The sequence below is a fragment of the Crotalus tigris genome, unplaced genomic scaffold (genome assembly GCF_016545835.1).
Source record: "Crotalus tigris isolate CLP2741 ecotype Arizona unplaced genomic scaffold, ASM1654583v1 scf7180000024375.2447938, whole genome shotgun sequence".
NCBI lineage: Eukaryota > Metazoa > Chordata > Lepidosauria > Squamata > Viperidae > Crotalus > Crotalus tigris.
The window spans coordinates 700,485-721,487 of record NW_024100545.1 but is presented as its reverse complement, the minus strand read 5'-3'; the positions used below and the strand labels follow the sequence as shown (position 1 = coordinate 721,487).

The 21,003-nt window shown below is 41.7% G+C and overlaps 1 protein-coding gene across 9 annotated transcripts in view; it reads right to left on the bottom strand.

Annotated features, from left to right (window-relative positions):
• Nucleotides 1-21,003, bottom strand: part of CADPS2 (calcium dependent secretion activator 2) — a 387,552-nt gene that overhangs the window by 308,871 nt on the left and 57,678 nt on the right. For all 9 annotated transcript variants that reach the window (XM_039328305.1, XM_039328306.1, XM_039328308.1 and 6 more), the window contains exon 2: nucleotides 4,908-5,021. In XM_039328305.1, coding sequence (XP_039184239.1) covers nucleotides 4,908-5,021 — 114 coding nt within the window. The remainder of the gene's footprint in view (nucleotides 1-4,907; nucleotides 5,022-21,003) is intronic.

Here is a 21,003-nt window from a genome sequence, read left to right as displayed (position 1 = left end):
TTTATGACAGTTGCAGTGTCTCGGGGTCATCGATCACCTTTTGCAACCTTCTGATAAGCAAAGTCAGTGGAAAAACCAGATTCACTTAACAGCCGCATCACTAACTTAACTATAGTGATTCACCTAATGACCATGTCAAGAAATGTTGTAAAATGGGGCAAAATTCACTTAACAAATGTCTCACTTAGCAACAGAAAATGTTGGCTCAATTGTGGTTATAAGTCGAGGACTACCGTGGTTATACAATCAATCTAACTGAATTAATGAATCAACAAATAGTCATATTGTTGATAACTTAATGAATAAACATAGTTATATCACTTGCAGTATATCTCAAATGTCAAGATCTATTATAGAAACTAAAACAATGTAAGGAAAATCTGCTACTAAAGATGATTCTTGGCAGCTTCCAAAATAAATTAAGAATAAAATTCTATAAAAATATTTACTGTGCAGAGCACAGAGGTTCATAATGATGGCTCCTGTTAAGAGTTTTTTTTAAATCCAGTTAGAGCAATAAAAATAATGACTCTGTGATAAATACCTAGTGCTCACAAAGACATTTAGCAGGATATATGGTGCAGTCTTAACTGCTGTTTTGCTTCCTAAGCTTTCAATACTATGTAGTCTTCATACAATAAAAGTGAAGCAGCTCAATAAAATGGCCAACAGTCACAGCACCTGAAAGCAAGTCTGTGAAAACAGAATATATTTCAATTACACAACATACTTTAAATATGTCTGGAAGAAAGCAGTCTTATAATAGAAGCAAGCAAATGGAAACTTCACATTAAAACATTAAAAACAACAAAAACCTGGCACCAGGTCAAACTTCTAATGTGCAGTTATCCAATCTTATCCCAAGCTTGGGGGAAAAGCCAGGTTTTCAAAGTTTTCCAGAAGGCCAGGAGGATGGATGCCTGCCAAACATCAGGGGGCAGAGTGTGCCATAAAGTAGGGGCTGCCATGGAAAAGGCACACTTCCTAGTCCCATCAGATGACAATATTTGGGGGAAGGGTGTAGGACCATACCAACCTATCTGAGCTGATAGTATGGGTGGATGTCCTTAGGGGAAAAGCAGTCCTGCAGATAACCTGGATGTTCCCCCTAAACCTAAATATTCCCCCTATCCTAAATGTTCACTCTATCAAGGTACAATTCCATGCTACTTCTGATCCAGATCAGCTCTGTATTTTCACTATTTGATAATTTATTAACGACTGTTACTGGTTAAAGTTTGGCCTTTTGACAAGCTCGTAAGTGTCCCATTTGCTGAGAGATGCTACCAGCAATAGTAAATATGTTCAAGACCATCCAGGTAGTCTTCACTTATACATTAATTATGTGCAAAGCTACTTTGTCCCTTGAAGAAATAATGCCACTCCAAAGAAAAGAGGGTATAAAGATTTTGTCAACTGCCATAATAAAAGGATCTTCTGCAAAGTATGAAGGAGAGAGAATGTGCACAATATGAAATTAAACATCATTTCCCCCTCAAAGTAGTTTTTTTTCTAAAAGAAAAAGGAAAAGTGGCAGGCTTTATTAAGCACACTGATGGGAAACATTTAATTAAAGCAAAGCAATGCATATGAACCTACCAGATAGACATATTTGAAAGACAATAAAAAATTTAATATATTTATGCATCTAATTATACATTATTTTAATGTTGTAAGTTGCCCAGAGTCGCCTTTTGGAGATGGACGGCAAACAAATTTAATAAAATAATAACAGCACAGTCATGTCAGAAGCATCGAGGAGTTTCTGGATTGAAAGGATTAGCCGGTGACACTACTGTTGCCCAGGGGAAACCCAGTTGGGATCTCCTTTCACGTCCCTGGCACGAGCTAGAGCAGGGGTAGGCAACTTTGGCTCTTTTATGACTCATGGACTTCAAGTTGAAGTCCATAAGTCATAAAAGAACCAAGGTTGCCTACCCCTGAGCTAGAGCAAACGACAGGAGCTCACCCTGCCCAACGGGCCTCAACCATGGGCTTGCTACTTGTCAAGACAGTGTCCTAACCATGTGAGTCATCATGTAATATATATTAAGCAAACTCCACAAATTATGTAAAGTGAGGGGGAAAAGGGATGTTTTACACTGAAAAACTAGTGTTGCTTAATCTTGGCAATTTTAAGATGTGTGGATTTTAGTTTACAGAATTCCCCATCCACATGAAGAAATACCAGATTAGACCATAATCTTGTCTTTGCTAAAATGAAATATCCGATTTGTAAATTAAAGATTTTGATGCCCATAGCATACTAGGCAGTGTGACCAACTCCTTAAGGAGGCAATTATTTCAGAGTAAACAAAATTGCTTTAGACTTTGTGGCATCCAATGTAAGTGGAGGAAGCCATTAATTTATCAAGCCATGCTGTTTTAAGGATTGTCTCAATCAAAAGGAAACAAACTAGTCCAGACTGCATTCGTTTTTTTAATCAATCCCTTTCTTGCTCAGTGAGGTCTTAATGTTGCCTCCAAAGGGGAATATGAAATAATAAGAACATTTGTTTTGACAGTTACAACTGTTTCTTTAGATTCTAAAGAGAATACTTACTTGTAAAAGATTCTGATTTCTCATGCTGCCCTTCAGTGAAATGCCATCATAAAAAATGTAAATTGAATAAAGCTTTGTTAGCACTCTCTGCCTCCAGTATTCTACCAGTAGATATCACTGTTATCACTACAGACTATCAGAGAAGGTAACTTGTTTCCATTGGAGGCTATTAAAAAAAATCAAATTCATTCATCTCCCTAGATTGTATAAATTAAACCCTTCTGGACCATTATTTCTGTTTGGCTGTTAACCACAGACACATCACCTTATTTAATTATTTGTCATGTTTCCCTATTTAGTATATAGGAAAAATATTTTAAGTGATTAATTTCAACAGTTTGTTTTCAGGCATCTCTCATTCCAAAAGAAAAAAAAGGTAAAGGTTTCCCCTGTCCAGTCGTGTCCAACTCTAGAGACGTTTCATAACTCTCATCTCCCTTTCCTAGCTGGAGAAGCCAGCATTGTCTGAAGACACTTCTGTGATCATGTGGCTAACATGACTATATGATGAAGCGCACGGAACGCTGTTACCTTCCCATTGAAGTGGTACCTATTTATCTACTCCCATTAGCATACTTTCAAACTGCTAGGTTGGCAAGAGCTGGGGCAATGGGAGATCACCCCATCATTCACGTCTCAAGCCCAGGCTGTCAGCTTTCCAGATGACAAGCTCAGTGTCTTTAACTGCTGAGCCATCCTGTCCCCTTTCTCATTCCAAATATGGAAATAATTACTACATTACCAAATGTACATATCTGTTAACCTGACAAATGGAAAATTCTATTTTGAGGGTGGGATTGGAAAGTTTAATGCTTTGCTTTCATAAACTTCTCAATCTCAACCAACATGGGTAGAAGAATACATTACCTATTTGGAAGATTCAAGTACGACTGGGATGATTATTATTCCTCTGATTCCCCCACAAACTTTAGGACAATCATTTGATATCCCTTGCCATTTATTATGTACAATAATACTCTCTAAAGAAGATAGGAAAAGTGTTCAGGCTCTCCTGTGACCTTCATTCTCAGGATGAATTTTAAGGTCTTACTACTATAGTTCTAATCCAGCACTAAGAACAAAGATGCAGAACCAAGAAACACCTATACATGCTCATTCTACTTCCTTACCCAACTGCTCCTCTTGTTGAAAGTGTAGCAAACATATCCCTAGCATTATATACCTTAGATCCAGCTATTTTAAAGCTTTAATCCCAGCATCTGTTCAAGGAACTCATTTCTTGAACAATATAATAAAGGGCCAAAGTACTAGGAAACAAAAGGGTAAAACAAATACTCTTGGTAGAAAGATGTAAACCAAAATATGAAATATAAAATGTTCTCTAAGACTTTCATAACTGGATATTCTATTAACAGCTGGAATGCACCAGCTGGCATACCTCCTCTGATCTAATGTGACAAGCCTCCATTCCAGATTTTCAATAATTTCTTAAAGTCTAGTAGAATAGTGTCCATCTATATATTAAAATAGTCTCACATTTTCTCATTGTGTGAAAATACAAATGTTGAAGCTTTAAGAGTTGCATTCATTTTAATGAATGATTTCCAAACTGAATATGTTCATTTCTCTCTTATATCTAGGGAGTTGTTCTAGATAACAGACATGAAGAAGATAAACCATCTAATTTTCACACATGGACAAACTAAGGAATAAAGTGATGAGCACAGGATTCATGAGGCAAGACTTCTGCCAGACACCAAACTTAGAAACGGATAGTTCTTCAGAGAAGGCTGATTTCATGAATAAGTCTGTATCCCATTATAAAATAACTGAAAAAAAATTGGACAGGAAATGTATATTTCATCAGTTGTGGAAAAGTAAAATGTTCTTTTTGTTCAAACAGATCCTAATCCAGTCTCTAAGAGGCAACAAGAAAAATTCAACAAGGTTTCAGACAAATCAATTTTGGGTTGGGATGCATGCATGTGACAAAGCAACGCTATCTGTGGCTCCTTCTTATTAGCACAATTTCCCATATAGTGTATCTAGATTAGCTGTACATGTTACTATGACAGAAGGATGATATTGCTAACTATTAATTTTAGGAAGAATTCCTTATTGTTCTTTTTCCAATCATTGAAACAACCTTTGATATAGATAATGATTTTATTCCAGAATTTTGGACAAATACCTATCAGCGTTCTACTAGAAGCAGTGAGTGTTTAGTCCAAATCTTCAAAGAGAATCCTTGTTTTAAGCCTGATTTACTGTTTTTAATTTAAAACATTATTGAAAATGTTTTCATTAGGTACAGTAACTAATATAAAGACTCATGTGAAATGGATACACACACAAATACAGAAGACAAAAAGGTTTTACTTACTTCATAGTAACTTCGAACTGCATTGCAAAAAGCTTCGTCAGCCACAATCTGTGTCTCTCCATTTAGAAATGCCTGGAACCGCTCTTTCACCACTTGTAGTTGTTGTTTGTTCAGCTGAAGGAAGAAGAATACTGTTAGCAAATCCACACATTTCTCTTTATTCCAATATTTTCTTTCTTTCTTTCTTTCTTTCTTTCTTTCTTTCTTTCTTTCTTTCTTTCTTTCTTTCTTTCTTCTTTTTCTTAACTTATTTACTTACAAAAAGATAGGAGGGTTGGGAACAACCTCACATCAAGAGGCAGGATGTTCCAGAGGGCAGGAGCAACAGCAAAGAAGATCCTTCTCCCGGACCCCGCCAGCTGGAATAATTGGGCTAATGGGACCTGCAGCATGCCTCCTCTACCAGCATGAGTGGTATGAGCCAATCCCAGTAGGGTGAGATGGTCCCTCAAGTAACCTGGACCCAAGCCATGAAAGGCTTTAAAGATGATCACCAACACCTTAAATTGCACCCAGAAGCAGACTGGTAACCAACGCACCTCACGGAACAGTGGTGTTACTGGGGCAATTCTTGAAGGCCCCCCAAAACTACCTACACTGCTGCACTCTGAACTAGCTGTAACTTCTGAATGCTCTTCAAGGTTAGCCCCACATAGAGCACATTACAATAACCCAGTCATGAGATGACTAGGAACTGAACAACTGAGCACAGTGAATCCTGGTCCAGGAAAGGTAGCAATTGGCACACAACATGAAGTTGGGCAGAGGCTCTCCTAGCTGCGACTACCACCTATTCCTCAAACAAGAGTTGCAAGTCCAGGAGAACCACCCAAATTGCAGACTGGTCTTTCTGGGCAGTACCACCCCATCCAGAGTCAAAGATGACAAAGTCCTGGATCACAGAGTCCTGTGTACCCTAGTCATTCAGTCTTACCAGGGTTCAATCAAAGCCTATTGTCCCTCATCCAGGCTCCCACACTCTCCAGGCACTGCAAAAGGATAGCCACAGCATCATTTGAGTCATCAAGAGTGGAAATATAAAGTTGGGTGTCATCAGCATACAATATATACAGTATCTCAACCCGTGGTGATGGATAATCTCACACAGTGGTTTCATAAAGATGTTGAAAAGGAGTGGAGAAAGTACCAAGCCCTGTGATATACCACAAATAATGGCTGAGGGCTGAATCTCTCACTCCCTATCATTACCAATTGGGACTTCCACAGAGAAAGGAACTCAACCAGCGTACAACTGTGCCACCCATCCCTATCCCCTGGAGCTGGCCCAAAAGGATACCATGGTCCATGGTATCAAAATCCGCTGAGAGGTCAAGGAGAACGAGGATGGTTGCACTACCCTTATCTCGCTCTCACCAGAGTGTGACCAATGCTGTTTCCATCCCATAACCAGGCCTGAATCTAGACTGAAAAGGGTCCAGATAATCCGTCTCATCCATGATCCTCTGCAGCTGCCAGTCCACCATCTTTATAAAATTGCATTACATTTTCCTTCTTTCCAAGTTTGCTCTTTTATTGTTTGTTTAATGTTTATTTGTCAACGAAAATTACAAATTCAAACAAGCAAAATGAAAAAAATAGGGGATGACAGGGATGATAGATAAATTAGTGCATTTATGCATGCTCCCTTAAGAATCTCTTAAATACGGGGTGAGGTCTACAAAAGTTAAGTTAGAGTTAAAATTATGAAAGTTAGTAGCGGAAACAACTGAATCAGGTAGAATATTCCAAACTTTGACAACTCTTATTACAAAAATATATTTTTTTTACAATCAATCTTCATTCACATTACAAGTATTTTGCAATTTATGATTATTTGTTCAATGACCAAACTTATAATGGGCTGAATGAAAGGTCAGATATATGGCCATCCCAGCAACCCCATAGTCACATCATCAACATTTGGCTGCTTGGTAACTGGCTCACACTTATGACTGGTGGAAGCACCCACAACCATGTGATCACTATTTGTAACTTACCCTGCTGGCTTCCCTACAAAATCAATAGGAAAGCTGGCAGCGAAGGTTGCAAGTTGCTAGGGTAAGTCTCCAAAGCTAAGAAATGCGATTGTAAAGTACAATGGCATTGCTTAGCAATGGCAATCCCTATCGCCTTGGTTACTGCTGTTAACTGAATCCCATGGTTGTTAAGCAAGGAGAAGGGCACAAGGTGGTATCTGAAGATGTGAGGAAAGCACAGTGAGGGTTGGAGAAAGCTGCCCAGGGGTGCAGAAGGGTGTGAGGGACATGTGATGAGGTTTGGGCAGAGTACGTGGGGATACATGAATGGTTGGCACAGCGCAAAGAGATTAAGGGAGAGTGTTAAGGTGGGCAGATCTTCAAGGGCATATACAGCTAGAGAGCTACAAAGCAATATATCCTTTTTTTCCTTCTATGGTCCTCTTCCATGATCCCCACGTCTCTTCCAGAGAGACTTCGGACTCTTCAGAACAGATGTGGGGCACTAATGGCCTATAAAAAGAATAGATAACTTGATTTATCCATTTGATCTATATCAATGGCAGCAGGTCATCCAGACCTGAGAAACCATATAATTTTCCACCAAAATACAGATAAAAAATGTTTCTTCTTATAAATATTAGCTATTGACCAGCAACCGAGGTGGCGCAGCAGTTAGAGTGCAGTACTGCAGGCCACTTTAGCTGACTGTGTTCAGCAGGTCAGCGGTTCAAATCTCACTGGCTCAAGGTTGACTCAGCCTTCCATCCTTCCGGGGTAGGTAAAATGAGGACCCAGATTGTTGGGGGCAATGTAAATATATATATACATTGCTTACTGGTGTACACCGCTTAGAGAGTGCTTGCACTTAAAGCGGTATATAAGTCTCATAAATAAATAAATAAATAAATAAATAAATAAATAAATAAATAAACTAGAATTGTATTTCTGTTTAGACTAAATACTAAGATAGAAGAGTTTTTGCAGTGAAGGTATTGCTTTCTGTTCGGTAAAATGAGAACTACAGTTAAAATGTCATGATTATAATAAGGGTAAAGCACTGTACCATATTTTTTTACATTAATCCCTATTATAAACAAGAGAATGTACATTTTAATTGCTGCAATGGATGGGGCATTGTCTTACCTGAAAGTCTTTTCTCAGCACGGAGATGGAGAATCCATCAATGGGTTTAGACTGTATTTCTGCCCAATCAGATCAAGTCAGCCAAAGTTGCCATGCCCATGCTGGACCATAGAGATCCCAGTCTTGACGCGAGTGTAGCCATTGACTGACAGCAGGACGTTGTGGCTCACTAAACTAAGACTAACCCTAGGCCTAGATGACTTACAAGGGTGGGAGTGGATTCTCCATCTCCGTGCTGAGAAAAGGCATTCAGGTAAGACAATGCCCCTTCTCCAGCACTGGAGATGGAGAATCCACCAATGGGACACACCAAAGCCTACTGTCCCTGAGGGTGGGAAGTAGACCGGTCCGGTGTGGCACTTTGATGTACAACCTGTTGGAGAACCCCCCTACCGAAGGAAGCCTCCACCGAGGTTCATAGTGCCGTATAAAAGGAGATGGTGAAGACCATGTGACCGCTCTGCAGACGTCCTCAATGGACGACTGAGTAGCCTAGGCCGCAGAAGTAGCTGCACTCCATGTAGAGTGAGCTGTACCCCATCATGGAACCAGCAATGACTCAGCCTGATACGCCCTGGTAATGCACACCCTAATCCACCTGCCAGTTGTGGAAGAGGAAACCTTCCAACCCCTGGAGGAAGGATGGAAGGATACAAAGAGGGCCTCTGATTTGCGGAATGCCGCTGTCCGTGAAATATAGTACCGGAGCGCTCTGTGGACATCTAGACTATGCTATTGCCGTTCCAGAGCATATGATGGGTTAGGGCAAAAATCCAGGAGCACTATTTCCTGGGCTCTATAGAATAGTGAATTTACCTTTGGAAGGAAAGTAGGGTCGAGGCGAAGGACCACTCTATCCTGGTGGAAAATGCATAGGTCATCCCAGGTTGAGATTGCTGCCAATTTGGAAATACGTCATGCCGACGTGATTGCCATCAGGAATGCCACTTTGTGGGACAGGAAGTGAACGTCGCATGACTTTAGGGGCTCAAAGGGCAACTTGGTCAGAGACCGAAGGACCCGTGGTAGATCTCATGGAGGGTACCTGTGCACTGTAGAGGGTTTGGTGTTAGCGGCCCCATTAAGGAATGAGCGGAGTAAGCCGCTTGATGCGTCCTGGGATAGGCGAGTTCACACTTACAGTCCTTGGCTTTGAGACCCTCAGAGACATCCTTGGGAATGGTGGTGGGAGATACTAGGGGGCCGAATGGCTCCTCCACCGCGGGCACTTCCAGGGCCTCCTCCAGATCCTTGGCCACGTTGTATAGTGTTTTATCAGTGTTACCTGGGAGGGGAAGGGAGGCCAGAGATGTCCACTGTTTTCGGACCGCATTCAGGAACATGGGGGGACAAGGAATGCGGTGTTGAGCTGCCACCGGTTCAGTAAAGTTTGGGTCCACCTCCGAATCTGGGGAAACAGTGGTTGTTATTGAGGAAGAATCAGGCCCTAGATGGGCTGTGGATGTGGCCTTGCGGAATAAAGGGACAAAGAAGGAAGGGTTGAAGAGGCCACTAAATGAAGGGGCTTCGGGAGGAAGCTCCTCCTCCTCAGACATTGGAATCTCCTGTTCAATGTCATGTTCACGAAGGTATGAGCCCTCAGAGTAAGTGGACCCAGACGGGGAAGAAAGAGCATAATAGGTTTCAGGAATCGGTTGATGAATAGGAAGGTGAGCGACGGCCACTGGTCTAGGAGTTTGCGCTCTGGCCTCCAGAGCACGGTCTACTGCTTGCACAATCAGTAAGGCTAGACAGTCCTCTGTAGGGAGAACAAACTCACTTGGCCGAAGCCTGGCCGCAGTAAGAGTGAAGGTAGCCTCGGGGGTCCCATGGTGGGCCCGTGTAGCAGCAGATTGGGAAATGGAATGAGCTCGGTCTGTATCACATGGTGCAGGAGAAGGTAACGGTTCCCCTGTCAACCATATCCCCAGGGGAGAGGTGGGGGGCCCCAGGGGTAAGTCAAAAGGGGACCCTTCGGCTAGAGAGGTCTCTAATCTGGCTATTTTCTGTGCCCTTGAAAATTCCTTTTCTAGGGCTTGGTGCCTCCGGCTGGCCTGCTTTTCAGCTCTCTTGGAGGTCTTGGTGGTAGTTCTGACCTTGGTTTTAGTCACAGTCTTGTCAGCGCTCTCCAGACCAGATGGATTAGGATTCGTTGGAGCCAATGAAGACGGCAAAACGCCCTTTGAGGAAGGCATAGAACCCTCCATTCTCTGATAACACAGGAGCACGATAGGGTATCCCTGGTATCCAGAGAGTATTGTACACTGGGTAAGGACAGGCACACTATTGGGGATGCCTGGAATCCAGGTAAAGCTGCTGAGTGGATAAGGACAGGCGCACGACAGGGGATGCCTGGAATCCAACTATAGCTGTTGCATGGATAAGGACAGACACACTACCAAGGGCATCTGGAATCCGTATAGAGCTGATGTGGATAAGGACAGGCGCACTACAGGGGGGCCCTGGAATCCAGATGAAAATTGATTATATGTATGATAACAGGCGCACGGTAAGGTACGCCTGTAATCCAGTTGGTAATTTAGTGACCCCAGTCATGCTGGGTTAAGTGTTATGAGCAAGGTGGGGCCGGGAGACACCAAACCTGAAAAAAGGGCCAAGAGGCCTGGCTAATTAAGAAGGCCTGTAAGATCCTAAGTGTGACAAAGACACTGGGAGGCTGAGGCTGGACCAGAATAGTGCTCTACGGAAGCTTGGAGACTCTGTTGTAACACAGGAGAGCAGGCCTCAATTGAAAACTGGCTGTCCAAAATGGCTGCCGTCTCCCAAGATGGTGGCCATCTCCCAAAATGGCAGCCCACCTGACAACAGTGGGGACGTTCGTTCCACCCTGTGTGCTTAATTCGCCCCCCCCCCATGAGTGCCACCTCTCTGAGGACAATGTCAGGAGCCCCTTCCTCCTGAATCCCCTTCAGATAGAACGGATCCGCCCAGATCATGTGGATTAAAATGGTGGCCACGCATGGCGTAGGCAGCTAAATCTGCCAAGGTTCGAGGACGTTTGAAAATGAAGGCCGATGTAGAGAAAAAAACGCTCCCTGAGGTAAGGGGAAAGGTCCGTCTGGAAGATCGTATGGTAAAAACGGAGCTTTCCATCCCACTGATCAGCTGCCTAACAGCTGATCGGTGCTGGTCTCTTGGTGCGCGTGCACGTCTCCGGCCGAGGAAGGCAATCAACGGAGCCGAAAGATTGGAGCTGAGGAAATTGCAGCCGCAACTCCAAAGGGCCCCAGAAAACGTGGGATTGCCTAAGGGAAGGGCTGAGCACGTCGCGAAAGAAAGCCTCCTCCACCGATGCTGGAATCAGCCATCAGAGCCGCAGCCGCAAGCTCCAGTAGAAATGGGCTTGATTTAATGCCATCTGGGGACTAACAGCCATTAGTCCTCAGCTGAATCCTATGAATCAGGGGCTTTTAAGAGAGGTTATTGTTGGGATGGGTATATGGGGGGGGGGAAAGGAAGGAGCCCCTTCCTTATAACAACCCAGTTCAAATCTCCCCCCAAGTCAGGAATTGAGAATAAAATCTGAAGTTCCTGAATGGGAAAGAGAGATTTCGCTAATGGGAAGGCAAATTCTGTGCTGAATACAGCACTACGCAGCAAACTGGAAAGATAGAAAATCCACCAATAGAGACTGTACCTCCCTAAGAGCCAAACTTGCACGTCTGTCCTTGGCGAGATCAAGTCAAGACTGGGATCTCTATGGTCCAGGACAGGCGTGGCAACTTTGGCTGACTTGATCTGATTAGGCAGGAATACAGTATAAACCCATTGGTGGATTCTCAATCTCCAGTGCTGGAGAACTACAATTTCACTGCACAAATGTTTCATTACAATGCTACAAGTTCACTGCATAAATATTTCTAAGTTTCTTGAACCAGATAGCCAAAGGAACTGTTGCTAAAATTGCAGGAAGATTTTTAAATCAGTCTATAATTTTTTTGTGCAGGGAGCTGGGGGAAGTCTCTGTCATCTTGGATCAAGTCATTAAAATATTTTTGTGACATTTAGTGCATCAGAAATAAACCATGACAAATAAATGCTAAATCTTCTGTCCATTTCCTCTAAAATGTGAATAGCTCAGATAAAGCAAAGAAAATATTTTTCTTTCGAAAATCAAACAGCACTGGAAATTCATTACCGTTTGTCTCACTTATGCTATGTTAAACAGATTCATTGTTCCCAGAAATGCTTTATGATTAGACATTGTCACCTGTTTGCCTTACCTATTAGCTTAATCATTTACATTCTCACATAAAAATCTTAAGAACTAGCTACAACACTGGCCTTTCCCATCCAGTAGTGTAGGCAACAAAACAATCCATGTCAACTTTTTCTGTTATTTGTTGATCACACTTTTACCAAACAAGCTTTTGATGCTTTTATTCATCTTCTAAAATATAGAGCAATATTTCTCACCTTGGCAACTTTAAGATGTGTGGAATTTATCTCCCAGAACTCCCCATATAGTCTTGCACTTTAAATTATTCAAAATTATGAAATTAAAAACATAAAATATATACACTAAAGCAGGGGTCCCCAGCCCCTGATCCATGGACCAGTACCGGTCTGTGGCATGCCAGCAACTGGGCTGCACAAACAAGGAAAGCCCCATCCACAGGATGCAGACAGCACACAAAACCACACCCCCTACGGTCTGTGGAAAAACCTCTCTCCATGGAACCGGTCCCTGGTGCCCAAAAGGTTGGGGGCCTCTGCACTAAAGCACTGTTTTTCAAACTTGGCAACTTTAAGATGTGTCAATTTTGACTCTCAGAATTGAAAATGGAGTTGAAGTCCACACATTCTAAAGTTGCCAAACTTAAAAAATACTGTACTAAAGTACTTCTCTATATCAGGGACATATCTACTAATTATTATTTTACTTCAGAAGAAAACCAGGAAGTAAATATACATTTCCTTGCCTAAATCAGTCTATAAATCTTTGCATTTTCTTCAGATACATCTTCTTAAAAACAAAAATGAAATTACAATTGCCTCCAAAGGCCATTCAAATATTGTTGCCAAATTATAATTTTTAGTGTGACAGAAGGTAAAATAATTAAATTTACTGTTAATAATATTAACTATATTTAATCAATTTAATATACACTTAATTAATCAACATTATATCTTCCACTAAGCTTACTTTGTACTGTGAAGCCAAATGAATCCCGTAGTCCCCCAAACAATTGTGTATCTCTGTGTTTGCACAAAAGGCTTGTCACATGCAATTTGTCCTTCAGTGAAAATAAATCTCCCTCAAGCGGCACTAAATACCTCATGGCTTTATATGGGCAAATTTCTGCAGCTTTCTTGGCATAATTCAGAAGTCATTTTCTACTGCCTTCTTCATGGATGTGTTTTTTTTGTTTTGTTTCTTCCCAGATAGTCCCCATTCAAGGACTAACCTGGATTGACTCTGCTTAGCCAAGGTTTGCCACATATAGCCACTTAAAGGATCTGTCCAATATGAAATCTATTAACTTTTTAGTTGGAGAGCTGGCATAGCAGTAAACAATTAATGAATGGATGGCCCCAGATTCTTCAGATCTTATTAGCTGCAATCCTCTCGCACACACATACATTGAGCACTTTTCCTCTGCAACTGAAAATACAAGCTCTCATTAATATAAATGGAAGAGAAAAGGCTTTAGATAAGATTCTACCAAAATTTTAAAAATCTCATTGTTGAAATGGATACATCTATTTGCTGAACGGGTTGCAGAACACCTGGCCATCTGCAAAGAAAATGAATCTAATTATTGTTAAAACTGCTCTTCTGAAACCAATGAAAATGAGGCATAACTCTTCCCACAAGGCTGTTTCAACAGTTCTCTTCTATAAATTTGGCAGCTAGGTCTCAGAATCAGCTCTGTCACTTAATTCTTGACCAAGTTCTTCTAAGTTTTCTAGGCCTGACACCAGTAAAATGAGTTCTCAAGCAGAACATTGTAAGTTCCAAAAAGCACTTGGAACTCAAATTCCACCTCTGCATTGTCATTCAGTTCTTCAACTTTATATTACCTTTAATCTGGAGATCAGATTAGTGACTAGGATGTGCCAAAGACTGGGTAGTGACTTCTTTACTGTACTATTACTCTTCCTATTCCACTAGCCCATTTCTAATCTGATTCTTCTATGTAATAAATAGGAAAAGTATAGAGAAATAACAACCAATGACGCATGCAGGAACAATCCGTTTATGTAGACTGGAAAAAAAAATGTTGTTTCAGAGTAAATCCTTTGTTCATATACTCTTTGCATCATACTAAATTTTTTTACTATAAATCCCAGTTCTCAAAAGGACATTTTTTAAAAAATTATATATACATATACATACATACACACACACACACACACATACACACACACATATACACATATATATATACATACATATATATGTAGGTCTTTGGTTGTTCGGGTTTTCTCCCACGTAAAATTGGAAGTGTCTACATACATACATATATATATATATATATATATATATATATATATATATATATATAGTCAGTAGGATAGCCTTTCTTTTTTTCATTCACTATGTAACATGAGCAGAAATTACAGAGTAAGAAGAAATCTTGTATGGAGCTTCTACACAAAATGTTAGTGATATTCAGGTAGGCCTCGATTTACAACTACAACTGAGACCAGACTTTCTATTGCTAAGAAAGGTGACTGTGTCTGATTTCATGTGCCTTTTTGCCAATCCTGGCAGTGAAGTGAGTCATGCAGTTGTTAAGCAGATCCGGCTTCCCCAATTGACTTTGCTTGTCAGAATACAGTTTAGGAGGTTGCAAATGGCAGTCACATGACCCGGGATGCTGCAATCATTTAATATACATGCCAGTTGCCAAACACCCAAATTTTGGTCATTTGACCCTGGGGAATGCTGAAACAGTCGTAAGTGTGAATGCCAGTTGTTAAGTCACTTTTTCAGTGCTATTGTAACTTCAAACAGTTGCTATATGAATGGTTGTAAGTTGAGGGCTAGCTGTATGCATAATAATGTGGGGCTTGGGATATGAGGAAGACAATCAGTTTCAGTGTTCTGTTAGCCATTTCCATCCATGCATACTAAATATATAAAACACCATTTTTAGTTAGAAAAATGCAATTTATTGCAGCCCTTCTATGCCTTAAAGGGAATTAGATTTAAACAACTGAGTCAGTGCACAGGAATATAGCCTTGTTCTTTGATATTATGATTCTGTCTGTGCACTGAATACACAATAGGAATTAATATTGTAAACAAAAGCAAGTTAGATGCCTACCAGCTAAAACAAGATTTTGTCAACGCTGCTAACATAAGATGGTCTTGCTTTGACAACAGCCCCCGAGCGGGCAACAGCCTGAAACCAGTGGGGGTCGTACAGCAACTGGGGATGCCACAGCCGCCAACAATGCAGCAACAGCCATGGGGGTGGCAACAGCCCCCAAGCATGCAAGAACCGCTAGGAGGTATGCAGCAACTGGGGATGCGGCAGCTGTCATGGGGGGCCCAGCAACAGTTGGAGATGCAACATCCACAGTGGAGAGGCCAGCAACCACTGACGGTGCCACCTTTTAGAGCCATCTTTGATGGGGACCTGGAGAAGCTGATATTTTCCCTCAACCAAGTACCCTTTCACTTGAACTGCTGTGCCTATTTCTATCCGAACCCAGCTGCTATTGTCGATGTGATTGCATCCAGCTTGGAAGGGGAAGCATTTGAGTGGCTGAATAATTTATATAATGAACAAGCACCCAAGTTGGAGGACCTTCCTCTTTTCCTCCTAGGACTGAGAGCAAGGTTCGAGGACCCATCCATTGCCCTCAAAGTGGAGGAACAAGTCCACAAAATAAAACAAAACAGCAGGCCTGCACTGGAATATGTACAAAAGTTTTGCAAGATAGTTGGCCAAATAGAGAGGTGGCCCGAGCAACCCCTAGTCCATCACTTCAAGGAGGGACTAGATGACCACCTCTCCCAGGCCTGTATCTAGCAAGCAGTCCTTGATAAGCTGCAAGAATGGTACCAGGCAGCAGTAAGATTAGATGTTCAGCTCGCCCGCTATCAGAACCCAACCCCACAAGAAGCCAAGTCGAGACCAAACCAACCCAAATGACAGCCACCCCCCTAGGAAAGCCTCCAACTGCTGTGACTACTGAAAATCCCAGGCCACCTGCTGGCCCACTGATCAAGTGTTTCAAATGTGGACAACAGGGACATCGAGCAGCGAGTTGCCTAGTCCCTTATCCTCAGCAGCAGAATAGACTGGGACCACCAGCAAGAAAGAAACCAGCCCAGCAGCTGATGAAAGAGAAATCCAACTGGATCGCGCAGGAACCTATTGCCCAAGTCACATTCCCCATGCAGGAGAATGCCTAGACAAAAGCCGGACCTGCCGCCACTCTACCCTCCTACGATAGTGATGATGAAGGAGAGAACGACCCAATGGTGAGTCGACATGTCCCACCTTTCTCACTACCTGCCAGCCTCATAATCCCTAAGATGGGGGCACAGGTAGATCTAAAAGTACTAGTTGACTCCAGATGCTCCCGGTGCATTATTAGCTTGTCACTTGCCCTAAAAATGGGCATATGAGCAAGGCTGCTCTCCAAACCCATGAGGTTTGAGCAAGCCGATGGCTCCCTAATGGGAGGAACTTTAGTCATGCAATTGTCTGAACCTCTTTGCTTAGAAATAGGTGAGCACTGGGAGTTCATTCGTTTCATGGTGGCTCCAAAAATGACTCAGGCTGTAATCCTAGGACTAGCCTGGTTGGACAAATTGAAGCCATTTATCTGCTGGCAGAAGGGAATGAGGACTGTGAGGTCACCTATAAGACCCAAGCCCCCCCTTAACTCGGATGTTACAGGAAACTTTAGCCCACCCAATGAGATAGTGCACATGGCTGCCTTGTCTCAACCAGGCGAGCCACTCATCCCCAGTGAATATTGGGACCTAGTGGAGGCATTTAGTGAGAAAGAATGCAACACCCTGCCTCCCCACCGACTCAATGATTGCTCTATCAAACTGTTACCGGGAGCCAAATTCCCATGACTGAAAATGTATGCTATCTCCCCCTTAAAATGGAGGAGATGCAGCAGTATGTGGATAAAAACTTAGCGAGGGAATTTATCTAATAGGCCAAGTCTGCTGTGGGAGCCCCGGTGTTATTTAAGAGAAAAAAAGACGTGTCACTTCGTCTCTGCGTAGATTGTAAAGGTCTGAATGCGGTGAGCATGGAAAACAAATATCCCCTCCCCCTCCTGAAGGACTTACTGACCCACCTGGCAAAGGGGAGGGTCTTCACTAAGTTGGACTTGAGAGAGGCTTATTACCGGGTGAGGATAAAGGAGGGAGATGAGTGGAAGATTGTTTTAACTGTCCCATGGGGAGCTACCAATTTAAAGTCATGCCTTTTGGACTGCAAGGGGCTCCAGCTGTCTTCATGCAGCTGATAAATCAGGTACTACATGAACATTTATACAAAGGAGTTTTGGTGTATCTTGATGATATCCTGATATACAGCATGAATATGTCTGACCACGTAAAACTAATGAGAGAAGTGCTAAAGAAACTGTTGAATGCCAAACTTTATATTAAACTATCAAAGTGTGAGTTTCACCAGACCCGACTGGATTATCTTGGCTACAGAATTTTCAGCGAGGGCATTGAAATGAACCCAACCAAAGTGAAAGCCGTAATTGAATGGCAGCCCCCAAAGACTCACAAATAGCTCCAGAGCTTTCTGGGATCCGCCAACTTATACCGTCAATTCATCCCCTCCTTTGCTGAGATTGCCCTACCCCTAACAGAATTACTAAAATAGGCAGAGGAAAGCTGCATCTGGGCCAACCACTAGCATGGACTATGAACTGTTAAATTGCTTTTGAATTTTTTTAAAAAAAAAATTAAAAGGCTCTTTGCGGTCGAACTGGTCTTAAAGTATCCTTGCCCAGGGAAGCCCTTTGTGATTCAAGCCAATGCCAGCGACGTGGCCGTCGGAGCTGTGCTACTGCAAAAGAACCAGAGTGGGACCCTACAACTCTGTGCCTACACCTCAAAAAAATTCACTGACTGCGAGAGGAGATGGGCTGTGTGGGAAAAGGAAGCTTTTGCAATCCGTTGGGCTCCCATCCACCCAACGACTAGCCAAAATGTTCCTGAAACACATCTACAGACTGCATGGCGCACCTAAATGAATAATTTCTGACAGGGGGGTACAGTTCAAAGCTAAGTTTTGGAGGAGTATTCTTAAACTAATTGGCTCATCTCAAGGACTATCGTTGGCTTTTTACCCATCTACCAATGGGGCGGCTGAATCTGCGAATTCAATGGTGGAGAAATATCTCCAATGCTATGTGGATTATCAACAAATGAACTGGACTGACCTCCTCCCTTTCGCAAAGATGGCTTACAATAACTCTGTTCACAGCAGCATCGGCTTCACGCCTTTTAAAATGACCACAGGAAAAGTATTCAGCCCAATACCTGAATACCCCCAAGTGCCCTCCGCTTCCCAGACTCTTGATCAATGGGTGAGGGGGTAGGAGGAAGTTTGGAAAACCACAAAAACTGCTTTGAAAAAGGCTTCCGAGACATACATCATGTCTATCATGAGAAGAAGAAAAGCTACAGTGGAGGCCATGAGGGGAAATATTTCCTTCATTTAGATCAGTGGTTCTCAACCTTTCTAATGCCGTGACCCCATAATACAGTTCCCCATGTTGTGGTGACCCCCAACCACTTATACATCACCGGGTGCCAGGGGCGTGGCCAAAGAAAAGGGGAAAAAAATGGCGGACAGCCTTGTTTGGCGACCCCCATGAAATGGTCGTTCGACCCCAAATGGGGTCCCGACCCACAGGTTGAGAACCACTGATTTAGATACAGAGAGAATCATGCCTTAAGGTTTTATTACAAACCTTTTATGAACATTATCAGAATATTTATCAAGAATAGAAAGTAAAAGAAAGAAAAAACAAGGAAATGAATATTCATAGCAGCAATAACTTTATGGAAAAAAGAACAAAGGAATTATAAGAAAAAAGAAATATGAATTAATTGGATATATGGGGGTTGGGAATCATTCCTCTAAAAGTAAATACTATTAAATTATGAATATACTGTATATTTAACTATTCAATTTATATCCTATCTGTCCACGAGATGTTCAAGCCAAGTTAGAAGACAATAGCCCTGGGAGGTAGACTTGGCTGAGAATAATTGGTCCAGAATCACCCAATGAGTTCCTGTGATTGTGGATTTAACCTTGATCTTCCCCACCCCCAATCCAATAATTAGTATACCATATTGTAATTTCATTTCTCTAAAGTAAATGCCTCAGTTTGTGAGTCATTAATTCCAACACAAATTTAAGAAAGTTGATGTTTACTTAATACTTAATACAGCATCTTCTGGTATCTTTTTGCTATAATAAGGTGTGGCTATAAAAGCAAATATGTTTTTCCAGAATAAAGAGTGTATTTGTTTTATGCTCCAATTATACAGTTCTGTAACATATTCCCTACATATCACACTCCTCCGCTTATTCTGCTTTCTTTGACAAGGTAGTACCTAATAACTATTCTTGATTAATGTGCTACCAAGAGTCAGACCTATCCTAATATCAATAACATTAATTAGGTTGTCAAGAGACAAAGTCTAAAAAGTGAACTAAGCTTGTGCAGTGCAATTTCAAGATTTGCTCATTTATTAAGAATTGCAATCAATAATAAATTAGTAAAATTAAGATTGAAACTCATGAAAGACTAATCTTTAGAATAAAAAAAATAGAAAATACTCAAAGAGACATAAATCCACAAAACATCAAAACTGTGATAGAGCATGCAATACCTGGAGCAACAGTGGAGGAGAGTTTTGGCAACACAGAGCTTTCCCAGAGGGGCCAGGATTAAGAGACTGTGCTGTCCCAAGTTGGATGGGGGAAGAGGGAAAAAGCTCAGTGTAGCTTTTACAATATCTCTAGTAAATTAGAAACTTATAGCTTTAGACTGGCAAAATTCTGTCCATTAGGTGTAAGCAAATAAATGTTAATCTCTGTTCATCTGAGTGTTTTGGTCTTTTTTTTTTTTTTTTTTGAGGGGGACGCTTTTAATTGTTTCTTTTGACTGGTATGTATGACATTTATCTCTGTGTGTCTTTTGATGCTTGATTTGTCTGAGTGCCAGGGTTCCAGGAATTCTCCAGTGTTTTTGAACTTGGCTTGATCTAGAATGCTCAATGTTTCCCAGTTAAAACAATGATTGCCAAAAGAGAAAATGAAAAAGCCAAAAGGGGAACAAAAAGACCAGAATCCTCCTCACCAGCAATCAAAATCAAGATGAATAGCGATTAATACCAAGATTAACATTAGACCAACAATCAAGAAACAAACAATGCTCCAATTAAGAAACTGTCAAACAAGTTAACAGTAAACAGCCCAACCAAAGAACCACTAAGAAAACTCCCACCAACACTGACAGGGCAAGCCACTAGAACTTGGGTCCCCAACCCCTGGTCCATGGCATGCCAGCAACCGGGCCACACAAACAAGCAAAGCCCCATCCGCGAGATGCAGGCAGCACACAAACCATGTCCCCTCCAGTCTGCAGAAAAGTTCTCACCATATAACCGATCCCTGGTGCCCAAAAGGTTGGGGACATCTGCACTATAATATAACATGAGAGAAAAATCCACTTCCTCCTAGCACTGATGATGTTACTGAGTTTGGGTAATGAAAGGGCTACAAGAAAACAACCAAACTCAGAAGATAAGATAACCTTTATTGTCATTTTTATACTGTGGGCGCAATGGTACACATCAAAAATGAAATTTAGTTGCCCGCTCTCAAAGTGAAACACATACATGACACACACCTAAACATACTATGAATATATGTATAGACCCACATCCCTACATATACGTAGCAAATAAATATTAAATATTGTCCATCTTGAATATA